The sequence below is a fragment of the Lycium barbarum genome, chromosome 8 (genome assembly GCF_019175385.1).
Source record: "Lycium barbarum isolate Lr01 chromosome 8, ASM1917538v2, whole genome shotgun sequence".
Lineage (NCBI taxonomy): Eukaryota > Viridiplantae > Streptophyta > Magnoliopsida > Solanales > Solanaceae > Lycium > Lycium barbarum.
The window spans coordinates 24,766,718-24,778,960 of record NC_083344.1 but is presented as its reverse complement, the minus strand read 5'-3'; the positions used below and the strand labels follow the sequence as shown (position 1 = coordinate 24,778,960).

The 12,243-nt window shown below is 37.8% G+C and overlaps 1 protein-coding gene across 2 annotated transcripts; it reads right to left on the bottom strand.

The window, feature by feature from the left end:
* Positions 1-2,526: 2,526 nt before the first annotated feature.
* LOC132606053 (isocitrate dehydrogenase [NAD] catalytic subunit 5, mitochondrial-like) lies at positions 2,527-11,951 on the bottom strand. 2 transcript variants are annotated; one of them, XM_060319361.1, is made up of 7 exons: positions 11,743-11,951; positions 7,179-7,499; positions 6,932-7,093; positions 6,772-6,846; positions 6,516-6,625; positions 6,366-6,438; positions 2,527-2,918 (listed from the first exon to the last, which is right to left on the bottom strand). In XM_060319361.1, the coding sequence occupies exons 1-7, from the start codon at positions 11,884-11,886 to the stop codon at positions 2,727-2,729; spliced, it is 1,077 nt and encodes a 358-aa protein (XP_060175344.1). In that variant the 5' UTR covers positions 11,887-11,951; the 3' UTR covers positions 2,527-2,726. The 2 variants fall into 2 exon arrangements, with proteins under 2 accessions (XP_060175344.1, XP_060175345.1); XM_060319362.1 differs by lacking the exon at positions 11,743-11,951 and adding an exon at positions 11,568-11,687.
* Positions 11,952-12,243: the final 292 nt, after the last annotated feature.

Genomic DNA, 12,243 nt, shown 5'->3' with positions numbered 1-12,243 from the left:
AGTGTTTGAAACTTAGATGGAGGAGTAGGAATTGGCGATAGCAATGCTTAATATTGTCGTAATTCCAAGATATTATTTGATCTTTTGGTTGATTTCATGTGTTTTTTAATATTATTGTTTAATGAAAGTGATAATTTATCTATTAATCCAATTTTGAGAGAAATATCGCTGGATTAATTAATGTATTATACAATAACAATAGACAAAAATCGTAGAATTTTTTTTTCCTAAAATTATCTTCTTATAGTGTAGATATATTTGGACAAGATTTTATTTGAATATGAGATTGAAATCATTTGAATTATCATTAGAAAAGTTATATTATGGATAAAGTCATGTGACTGAAATCATAACAGATAAAGTTAAAAATAAGAAATATTGAACAACAAAAGAATTTCAAGCTTTGGCAATGTAATGATACCAAGTATAACAAAATATAATATCTATAACGATATATAAGGAATACAAACGTAAAAAACTTTAATGTAAAAATATAGAGGAATATGACTTAACATTATATAAAAAGATTAAGCATAAAATTAAATAGTTAATACTCACCGTGCATCCCGCGGGTACGTACACTAGTTTCGTAATAAAACGCTAAATCAAGGAGATGATGGAATAGTGATAGGATTAACCCAATTTTAATGAATATCGATATTACTAAAGAAAAATATATACAGTGAACCTATTTTCTTTTTAGTCCGTGCAAAAAATAATGATCCCCTTTCATATTTGAAAATAATTTATCAGCCACACAAAAAATATAAGCCTCATTTTACACCACAAGTTTAATAAAGAAAACATCATACCACAGGGTTCAAGTCTTGCGTATAAAAAATTCATGGCAGGGAGCACTTCTCCTGAATGCCCTACGCGGTACAAATCTAAACATAGATGAGCTCCAATGTGGGTACTAGACACCATGTGGGAAACAAAAAATAAAAAGGGCAACTTACGGGAATAACTACCTTTTAAGAGTTGTTAACAATCCGTAGCTACCTTTTATGTATTTAAATTTCGTAGCTAGTTTTAGGAGCATACATGTATTTGGATATATTTGAATGTATTTCAATACATTGTTATACATATGTATATAAATGAAACAAACAATATATAAATCAATCAAAATTTGTATTCAGCCATATATATATGTATATAAATACACATACATATGTATTCAACCATTGCAGTACGTTGCCCAAAACAATGATTCAAATACAGCTGCATATAACTCATTCAAAGCAAATATACATTCATATATATATATATATATATATATATATATATATATTTTGATGTATTTGACTGTATCAGGATTTGATACTAATGAATTATGTCAAATTAAATACACAAAATTTCAATATATATAGTTATTTTACTCAATAGACATAGTGTATAAAAATAAAAAATAAAAACTGCACCATTTAAGGATACAAGACACTCCAGAATACAACTACATATAATTCATTCAAAACCAAATACATTCAAATACATATTTACAACTGCATATAGCTAAGAAATAAAAATATAGCTACAAAATGAAAAATATAGCTACGAAATGTAATTGTTACAAATACTAGTTATTAACCATAAATACCTCTTAAAATAAGTTATGCCATGTAAATTTTCCAAATAAAAACATCATGTCCCACAACAGCCCTAAAATGTCTTTGTTGTGATTTCTGATTGAATATTTTGTAATAATTATTGTTATCAAACAAGTAACATAACAAGACCTTATGATTTTTCAGAAATCAGTTCAATAATACAAATTAAATAAATTAAATCTTTTGATTTTTAGAAAGTTATCGAATGATGGTTGGCCCTTAAACTTAGAAAAAAAAAATGATAAGTGAGAATATAAAGTCTAAGAACGACAATTCATTTAGTATACATTTTGTTTTCTAATGTTTCATCTTTATTGCTTCAAGTTTGCATTTTGACCAATTTAACTCTTAAGACTATATTATAATTATTTTAGCTATATTTTTTATCTAATCCATCGCCAGTGCTTTTCTTATAGAAAGAAATTTATGTACTCTAAGCATTTTATCAACTTAAAAATTTATTTACTTATATGATGAATTTGAAAAGAAAAAAAGTTGAGTTATGTCAATTATTGTTTTTTTTTTGGTCATTCCCTTTCTGTCTTCATTTCAATTCTTGTATGACTATAGGCATGAATTTGTTTCCCTTTTGTTGAATGCTCTTTAAAGTTCAATTCAAGTTGTTGACATGAATTAAGTTTGATCGAGTTAGAAGGATTCATAGTTCAATCCTTCTTATTATGAACATTGTTCCTAGAGGTAGACCTGTTGTATTAGTAATGTCAAATGTGTCTAAAGAACCATTCATGCTTGAGTTTAAGCAAGGGTTTGAACACTCAGTGTCTTTCCTTAAAATGTTTGGTCTTTCTTGAGTATGTGAACTAGCATAAATATAATGATGATTCTGCTCGATTTGTCTCCGAAGGTTGATGAAGGATGGACTTGATTCAAGACACAACCAATTTTTGATGAAGAGTTTTTGCAAAAGTTGAATAAAATTAACGTCAAAAAGAAAAGTCAATCAATTTTTGCAAACACTAAACCCTAAACCCTGAAACCCTAAACCCAAAGTAATGTTGTTTGAGTCACCAAAATAAATTATTTCAATTGTATATTTGAAACATACACATTATGTCGAACCATTGCAAAAATTGAATATACATATGGATGAGCATGTTAAAGATGGTCACAGATGGCATTTGTGAAGTCAGTAGTTGATGAAGTACCGCCAAGGTCACCTGTTCGGTACTTCCCTTCCGCAATTGTTTTTAGGATAGCATCTTGGATACGATCAGCTTTATCATGAAGCTCCAAATGACGTAGCATGGTTACAGCACTCAAAAGCAAAGCAGTTGGGTTTGCCAAGTTCTGCACACAGAAAAAATCGGTTGTCAAGTCACAATGGAGGGCTCAATAGGAAACGATAAGCATTGGCATGATAAACTCATAACAGATGAAGCAAATAGTGAAATACATTTGAATTACGAAACTCACGGAACTAATGCCATCTAAAATATTCCAAACAACAGTTATTTGCCAGAAGAATACCTCTAGCAGCATATATTATTGCGAATTTAGTGTCACGCACATATTGGTTGCATCCATATAGTCCAATTTAGATTGGACATTATCTTACACCTCATTTGTTTGCACTTAATGAAGGTCTGAATCTTATTCATACAGATCTCAGTTATTAAATGTTTTTGTTTTTTTAGGTCTGAATTTTAATCTTTAAGATCCCAATTATTATGTGCATTTGTTTTTTTATTTTACAACCACTTAATGGCTTTGAATACATTTGAATAATTAAGATAACATTAAAGATTTCCGCAAAGATACATTTCTCCACTACTCCACCCACTTTTGCCGTTAGGCACCATTGCCGCCAACCATTCTCAACTACCACTATCTTCATTATCGTTGTACACTATGATCAACCACCACCACCCACAAACAATACCATCTTCAGCTACAACCACCACCATCTTCAATCACCACAACACCACTACTAGCCACCATTTACAATATCACCACAACCACTATTACCACAAAAGCCATCAATCATTACCAACAATCACCACAATCAACCACCATTATATATAACCAACCATCCCTCTCAGTCACCACCACCATTACCTATCACTATCATCCACCACCAACTACCACCATCAACCACCACTGTTAAACACTACTACCAGTCACCGTCACCATTAGCTACTACCCACAACAACCACCACCATCAGCCAACACGACAACATCAATATTTGTGATAAAAAATCGCATCAAGCAACTTTCGATCTGTTATTTTGACCACTATTTAATATAAATACTCACACACACAGAGTAAGAGACCAACTGTGGGAGCATGTGTTCTGCTACCGGATGCCTTGTTCTATTACCACCTCTCATGATCTTTAACCAACAAAGATTTTTTAGAACATGTATCCAAGTTCAAGGATGCAGCACGAAGACTAGGAGCACAACATATCAGTAGATAGGATGCAATCCAGTAGTGTGTTTTGATTTGTGTAATGGTCAGGTAGGGGTCTGCCTAACTATTCGAAGAAAAAAACAATCGCTAGTAGAGCAGCTCGAGGTTGACTTTTTGGGTCGACTTTGACCCTGACCTAGTCTACGAATATAAAATTGATATCAATGGATTCGTCTAACCTCGTAGAGAATTCTTTTGGATAAATCGAGCTTATTTGAAGCATTCAGAGAGGAAACGCAGTTCGAGAAGGCTAGAGTTACTTCCGATACAAGGTAAGTTAAAGATTGAGCTCAATGAGGGAATTCTTTCAAATTGATATTATTTGTCATATACTATGTCTATGGAAACTCCGCCTGTTTGAGCTCGCTCACATTGCCGGTCCCAAGCCCGGATAAAGGAGGAGGGTTGCCGAGGGTCAATCGGAAACAGCCTCCCTACCCAGGTAGGGGTAAGGCTGCGTACATCTTACCCTCCCCAGACCCCACTATTGTGGGATTACACTGGGTAGTGACCAATACTATGTCTATGGAGATACGGTATATGTGAGGTGACGAGCATATATGCACGTGAGTTTGAGAAGGGTTGACTAACTTTACCCTTATTCATGTGTGAAGCCATGCGTTTGAGAGAAAGTTGCGCGGCAAACAATAATATGCACAATGATTCAACTGAGAAGGGGTTAGTTCTTTGAGTCTCAATTTTGAGGAGTTAGACTAATGTTGGTATCATTTACTCCCTTCGTCTCAAATTATTTGTCGCTTTTTTGTGTTACACGCCCATTAAGAAATACTAATTAGGAGGGGTATTTGATTAACTTAACCCTTATTTATGTCTAATTTATAATTTCTCTCCATTACATGTTTACTCTATTTATGTGTCATCTCCATTAATGACAAAGTTCTACTAAGGGTAAAATGGAGAAAAAATAATTAATTGTGCCTTAAACTCCAAAAACGACAAATAATTTGAGACAACTATTTTTAGTAACCACGACAAATAATTTGAGACGGAGGGAGTATATTGGATGCTAAAATTAGTAACTTTAACTGCATTTTGATTATTACAATACTAATTTATATATGTTTGGTATTTTTAACATTTCCATAAATTGTGCACTTCGCTTCAAGAAGCAAGAGCTTTACTTCTTGCTTTTCGCTTCAAGCCTCATGGACCTTGTTATTTATTTAGTTTTGCGCTCTTTGCTTTTATAAACATTGTACCTGTCACATTGTCACTAAACATAATAACTAAACTCAAATTGCCCAGCCAAGATCTTTTCTTTTTCATCTAAGTTAATTGATTCAGCTTTAAAGATCAAAGTATGATTCTTATTATAAATATCTGTACTCCGCAGCGTTGTGCAAGTAATACCAATTAGCAGTTCACTGCTTTCAAGAGTAGCAAAATAAATATCATCTTGATTTAAAACAATTTCATGAAAGAACTCTAATAGTAATTCCTCCGCTGAAATAAATTTTAACAGCTTTGGCTTTCCAAGTTGATATTCACTTACAGAATCACATCACTAACACAATATGCATCAAGAGACTATCACAGTTCCAATCTTACATTCTACAGATTTAAATTGAACTGTTGCACTTATGGGAAAAATTAGGGGGTCCAGAAAAATAAATAAATATCGGTTAGAATCCACGAAGGGTACTTTACAAACTCAAGTCAAGCCAGACACCTGGACCAAGGTTCAAGCACACTAAGGCAGTCTGAAAATTCTATTGGACTTTAAATCTTTAAGGTAAGTGCAAGCCTAAGAAGTCAGAGTTGGGGACTACTTATGCTTATGAACATAAGCACAGGCAAGGGGAGGGGAAAGGAGAAAAGGAAACAGAATAAATGGATGTTTCAGGAAGGAGAATGTTGAGGTAAGGGCTAACTGGAAAGTGGAACAATCTGAACGGTTTATCTTCTCTGGAATCCAACATTGAAGTGGTCTGAAAAACTAGTACAACAACTCGGGGGAAACAGGCCGGTGGAAAAATCAAGGAAAAAGACGGGGCAAATTTTATGTGGAACAAAAGATGCTAGAGGAGTTTAGAGTTCCAAATAGGTAGTATCTCCTCCATTCTGGAAAGTGTAACAAAAATTCTCATCAACGCTTTCAGGGGTTTATGGGCTAAATAATGGAAAGGATGAACAGAAATTATGGCATGAACAACTGCTAACAGGTCTACGGGATTTACCTTGGGTGATTGATGGGGATATCTATGTCACCAGGTAATAGTTGATAGGTAAATGAGATTCTGATTATAGAAGCATCAGACGATTAAAGAAAAAAAAAATTCTGATGGGACAAGTAATCCTATTACCTTTCCAGCAATATCAGGTGCTGAACCATGCACAGCCTCGGCAAGAGCAATACCTCCCTCACCAATATTGCAACTGTAAGAGAAATAATCTTTAGGCAAAATGAACTCAAATGGGACATTAGACATGTTCAAAGGCAAAAAATCACATACCTTGGAGTTAAGCCCAAACCACCGATCAGACCAGCACAAAGGTCACTGATAATGTCACCGTAAAGGTTAGGCATCACCAAAACATCAAAAAGTGCTGGATTTTTCACAAGCTGTAAAAATTAAAAGGGAAGTAGGTCATGCACAAAAAGGTTACCAGCTAGTACTTCGACACTTTAAAATTACAACATTATATAAGACTTATCCAAGGTTTTTGAATAAGATGAACATAAATGACTAGAATGGCAATGAGTTGTACCATCATACAACAATTGTCAATGACAACTTCCTCATACTTTATCTCAGGGTACTTCTCTGCTACCTCTCGGCAACACTGGATAGAAATGTAGAAAGTCAACACCATAGTGCAAGTTTATAATACAAATTACTATAGTGAGACATCTGACATAAGGATAGACCTTAAGGAAAAGACCATCAGTCTTTTGCATGATGTTAGCTTTGTGAATTGCAGAAACTCTCTCTCTTCCATGAGCCTTGGCATAGTGAAACGTGTACTCTGCAACCCTTAAGCTTGCTTGACGAGTGATGATCTTGAGACTTTCAACCACACCCCTCACTACCTGACACCAAATGCAAAGAAATTCGACGATGTCAAGAAAAAAGGAGCTGTTTTGTTAAACAATTATTTTCTAGAAAGAGACTTACTTGATGCTCAAGACCACTGTACTCTCCTTCCGTGTTTTCTCTAATAGTGATGAGATTAACATTATCATAGCGTGTCTTGTATCCAGGTAGACTGTAGCAAGGTCTAACATTGGCATATAGATTTAACTCTTTCCTCAACGTAAGGTTCAAGGAACGATGACCTTTCCCAATAGGTGTGGCCATTGGCCCTTTCAAACCAACCTTATTCCGTCTCACTGATTCAAGACTTTCCCATGTTAAAAAACTATTGGTTCTAGGGTCTATCTCCTTCCCCACATAGTGTTCTTCCCATTCAATTGGTACCTCAGCAGTCTTGAAAATCTGCAATTATTAATAAGATTCAACAATTTATTACCTCCATTTATTTAATAAAGAGCCTAGCTCCAATAGAAACACAGTCACCATCATCTTTCATTATTATAGACGGTCTAAAGGAAAAATGTTGAGCAAATAAACAGAACCCATTGTCATGCTTCTCAAAATACAGGTATAAAGAAATAACAACAATAACAACAACAACATATCCAGTATAATCCTACAAGTGGAGTCTGGGAAGGGTATCAAACAAGTACAACAACAACAACAACAACACACCCAGTGAGTCCCACAATGTGGAGTCTGGGGAGGGTAGATTGTACGCAGAACTTACCCCTACCTTAGGGAGGGAAGCTGTTTCCAGAAGACCCTCAGCTCAAGAAAAAGCACAGGAAAGGTTAGATACGGGTAAACAATTCAAAGCAATTATGAAAATGAAAACAACGAAAGTGAATAAGCCATGATAAATCATTCTGTGCAAACAGATACTCGCAGAAATCAAGGGACAAGAAACTAAAGATCAATGCAACTACTCACAAGAAAGGATAAACGCGATTACTTACTAGTCTTCTACCCTGATTGAGTCCTCCAAACCCTCCTATCTAAGGTCATGTCCTCGGTAAGCTGAATATGCGCCATGTCCTGTCTAATCACCTCTCTCCAATACTTCTTCGGCCTACTTCTACCTCTTCTGAAACCGTCCATAGCCAGCCTCTCGCACCTCCGCCCTGGGGCATTTGTGTCTCTCCGCATCACATGCCCAAACCATCTCAGCCTCGCTTCCCGCATCTTGTCCTCCACCGAGGCTACTCCTACCTTGTCTCGGATAACTTCATTTCTAATCCTATCGCTCCTAGTGTTCCCACACATCCATCGTAGCATTCTCATTTCCGCCACTTTCATCTTCTGAACGTTAGACTTCTTAACTGGCCAACACTCCGCCCCATACAGCATAGTCGGCCTAACCACCACTTTGTAGAACTTGCCTTTGAGTTTTGGTGGCACCTTCTTGTCGCACAACACTCTGGAGGCAAGCCTCCATTTCATCCACCCTGCACCAATACGGTGTGTGACGTCATCATCAATCTCCCCATCTCCTTGTATAATAGACCCAAGATACTTGAAACTATCTATCTTCTATATAACCTGGGTGCCAAGCTTCACTTTCACGTCAGCCTCATGCACTATATCGCTGAACTTGCACTCCAAGTACTCTGTCTTGGTCCTACTCAACTTGAACCCTTTAGACTCTAGAGTTTATCTCCAAACCTCCAGCTTAGCGTTAACTTCGCTGCGAGTCTCGTCAATCAGGACTATGTCATTCGTGAATAACATACACCATGGCACCTCACCTTGAATTTGCCGTGTCAATCCATCCATCACCAAGGAAAATAAAAATGGGCTAAGAGCTGATCCTTGGTGCAACCCCATCATAACTGGGAAGTGCTCCGAGTCTCCTCCCATAGTCCTTTCCCTGGTCTTGGCCCCATCATACATGACCTTGATCGCCACAAGTACACCTCTAGCCTCCAAGCATCTCCATAGAACCTCTCTCGGCACTTTGTTGTATGCCTTTTCTAAGTCGATGAACACCATGTGTAAGTCCCTCTTGCTCTCCCTATGTTGCTCCACCAGTCTCTGTACAAGATGAATAGCTTCTGTAGTAGAGCGCCCCGGCAGGAATCCGAACTAGTTCTCTGAAATAGACACGTCTCTCCGCACCATCATCTCCACCACCCTTTCCCACACTTTCATAGTGTGGCTTAGCAGCTTGATCCCTCTATAGTTGTTGCAACTTTGAATGTCGCCCTTGTTCTTGTACAATGGAATCATTGTACTGCATCGCCATTCTTCGGGCATCTTAGCCATCTTAAAGATGACATTAAATAACCGAGTCAACCACTCCAGACCTGCCCTGGCTGCAGTCTTCCAAAATTCCCCAGGAATCTCGTCGGGCCCGGTCGCTCTTCCCCTACTTATCCTACGAACAACACCCTTAACTTCCTCAATCTTTATACTCCTACAATATCAAAAATCACGACACCTTTCGGAGTCCTCCAAATCTCCCAACACAATGTCTCTGTCCCCTTCGTCGTTTAAGAGTTTATGGAAGTATGACTGCCATCTCTGTCTAATGAGAGCGTCCTCCACCAGTACCCTGCCATCCTTGTTCTTAATGCACTTCACCTGATCCAAGTCACGCGCCCTCCTCTCCCTCGCCTTGGCTAGTCGGTACAACTTCTTATCCCCGCCTTTGTCCTCTAGTTCTGCATACAAGCGTTCAAAAGATGTTGTTTTTGCCGCTGTAACAGCTAACTTTGCCTCCTTCCTCGCCATCTTATACAATTCCCTATTCATCCGCTTCTCCTCATCATCTTTGCTGTCTACCAACTTCGCATACGCTACCTTCTTTGCTTCTACCTTCTCTTGAACTCTCCATTCCACCACCAGTCCCCTCGATGCCGGCAACGACTACCCTTCGAGACCCCCAGCACCTCTCTAGCTGCTTCCCTAATGCAACTGGCCATCCTATCCCACATGTCGGTCGCCTCCCCACTACTCTCCCAAGCTCCCATAGCCCTCAACTTCTCCCCCATCTCCAGGGCACCCGTCATGGTCAAACTCCCCCATTTGATCCTAGGCTTGTCATCCACGACCTTCTTTCTCTTCCTCATCTTGATCTCCAAGTCCATCACCAAGAGCTTATGTTGGGTCGTTAGGCTCTCACTTGAAATCACCTTGCAGTTTTTACAGAGATCTTTATCGCCCTTCCTAAGGAGTAAAAAGTCTATTTGCGTCTTAGCCACTGAACTACGAAAGGTTACCAAGTGCTCCTCCTTGGGGAAAATCGAATTGGCTACCACCAGCCCAAAGGCTTTTGCGAAATCCAACAGTGCAACTCCTCCTCCGTTCCTGTCCCTGAAACCACAACCTCCATGCACATCATCATATCCCCCGAAATTGACCCGATGTGCCCATTGAAATCTCCTCCTCCTATGAATAGCTTCTCAGCAGGCGGTATACCTCCCACCATCTCGTCCAAATCCTCCCAAAAACGTCTCTTCTCCTTCTCTCCCAAGCCCGCTTGAGGCGCTTAAGCACTAATAATGTACAAAATAAACCCTCCAACGACCAGCTTAATCGTCATCATCCTATCATTGACCCTCTTAACCCCTACCACCTGGTCTCTTAAGTCACTATCTACTAAAATGCCTACCCCATTCCTATCCCTCAACCTACCTGAGAACCATAGCTTATACTCGTCCACATCTTTGCCTGGATCCTACCCATTTAGTCTCCTGGATACAAGCTATATTAATCTCCCTCTTCTTAAGAATCTTAACTAGTTCAATGGACTTCTCCGATAAAGTCCCAATATTCCAAGACCCTACTCGCAAACTAGAAACTCCCTTAACCCATCTACCCCCTCCACCTACCCCCGACATCAAAAACAAGTATGGAAAGGAAATATAGTAGTGAAGCAGTCATGCTAAAAATAAATAAAAGAGAAGAGTAGCAACAACAAATAATAAGCAAAGTAAATAACATGTAACTGACAAGGGAAACCAGACAACGCTCGACTACCTACTAACCTTCTACCACAATCCTCAACCTCCATACCCTCCTAGCTAGGAGCACATATTTACTTGTCCATTTTTTTCATTTAAATAACGAAAAAGGGCCAAATATACCCCTGTACAATGAGAAATGATTTATATATACCCCTTGTTATACTTTCGGTCTAAATATACTCTGAACTTTAGTTCAAATATATCCCTCCTTTGTTACGGCTGTCCAAGTTAGACATCCAATCATACATGATACTAACATTTGATGAGGTGAATGACATATGGCATGCCACCTCAACGCCCCTAACCCATTTCATCTCTCCCCTCTATTTGTTCTTTTATCACTAAAATTTCCTACCCCTCCACCACGAAAGGTATATTTAAACCATTTCTAATAGAATATGTAAGAGATAATGAACAAGGAAAGAGTACATCAAACAACATAACGGGAACTTCACAAAATTTATGCATCAATTGGAAATCAATAGACTGAAGGGGAGCCAACTTGGTGTAACTGGTAAAATTGCAGCCAGGAGATCCCGGTTCGAGCCATCAAAACAGCCTATACAATAGACCCTTTGTGAGCTGTCTCTTCCTGGACCCCGAGCATAGTGACAGCTTAGTGTACCGGGCTGCCCTAATTGGAAATCAACAGAGTAAGATAGGAGAAAAAGAGGGACCTGCTTGACGGATTCAGCAATTTCAGGGCCAATACCATCGCCCGGGAAGAGAGTAGCACGGATCAAATTGGATTCACTGGAGAAAAACCTCCTAGCACCGCATGGATTACGCTCAAGGACTCTTCTTGCAATCTGAGAAGCCATTATTCTCTTCGATCCCACTCCTCACAAACGCACAAAAGGTTTGTTTATATATGGTTCCTTTATTTATGAAAAAGGGACAAACAAGTTTTATTAAATTAAAAAAGAAGAGTCAACAGTCAATACCCATAAATTCCCCTAAAAAACATTGCTCCTGCGTTCCGATTTAAGTGTCTTAATTTAATTTACATGAAATTTAATAAATAAAGAGAGACTTTTAAAATGTGTGTAATATATTAGAAATATTTTTTGAATCTTGTAATTTTAAATTTGTCATATTTGACGTATCAACTTAGTAAATATAAAAAGTTGTACTCTTTTATAGACAGACTAAAAAAAAAATTAACACATTCAAATTGG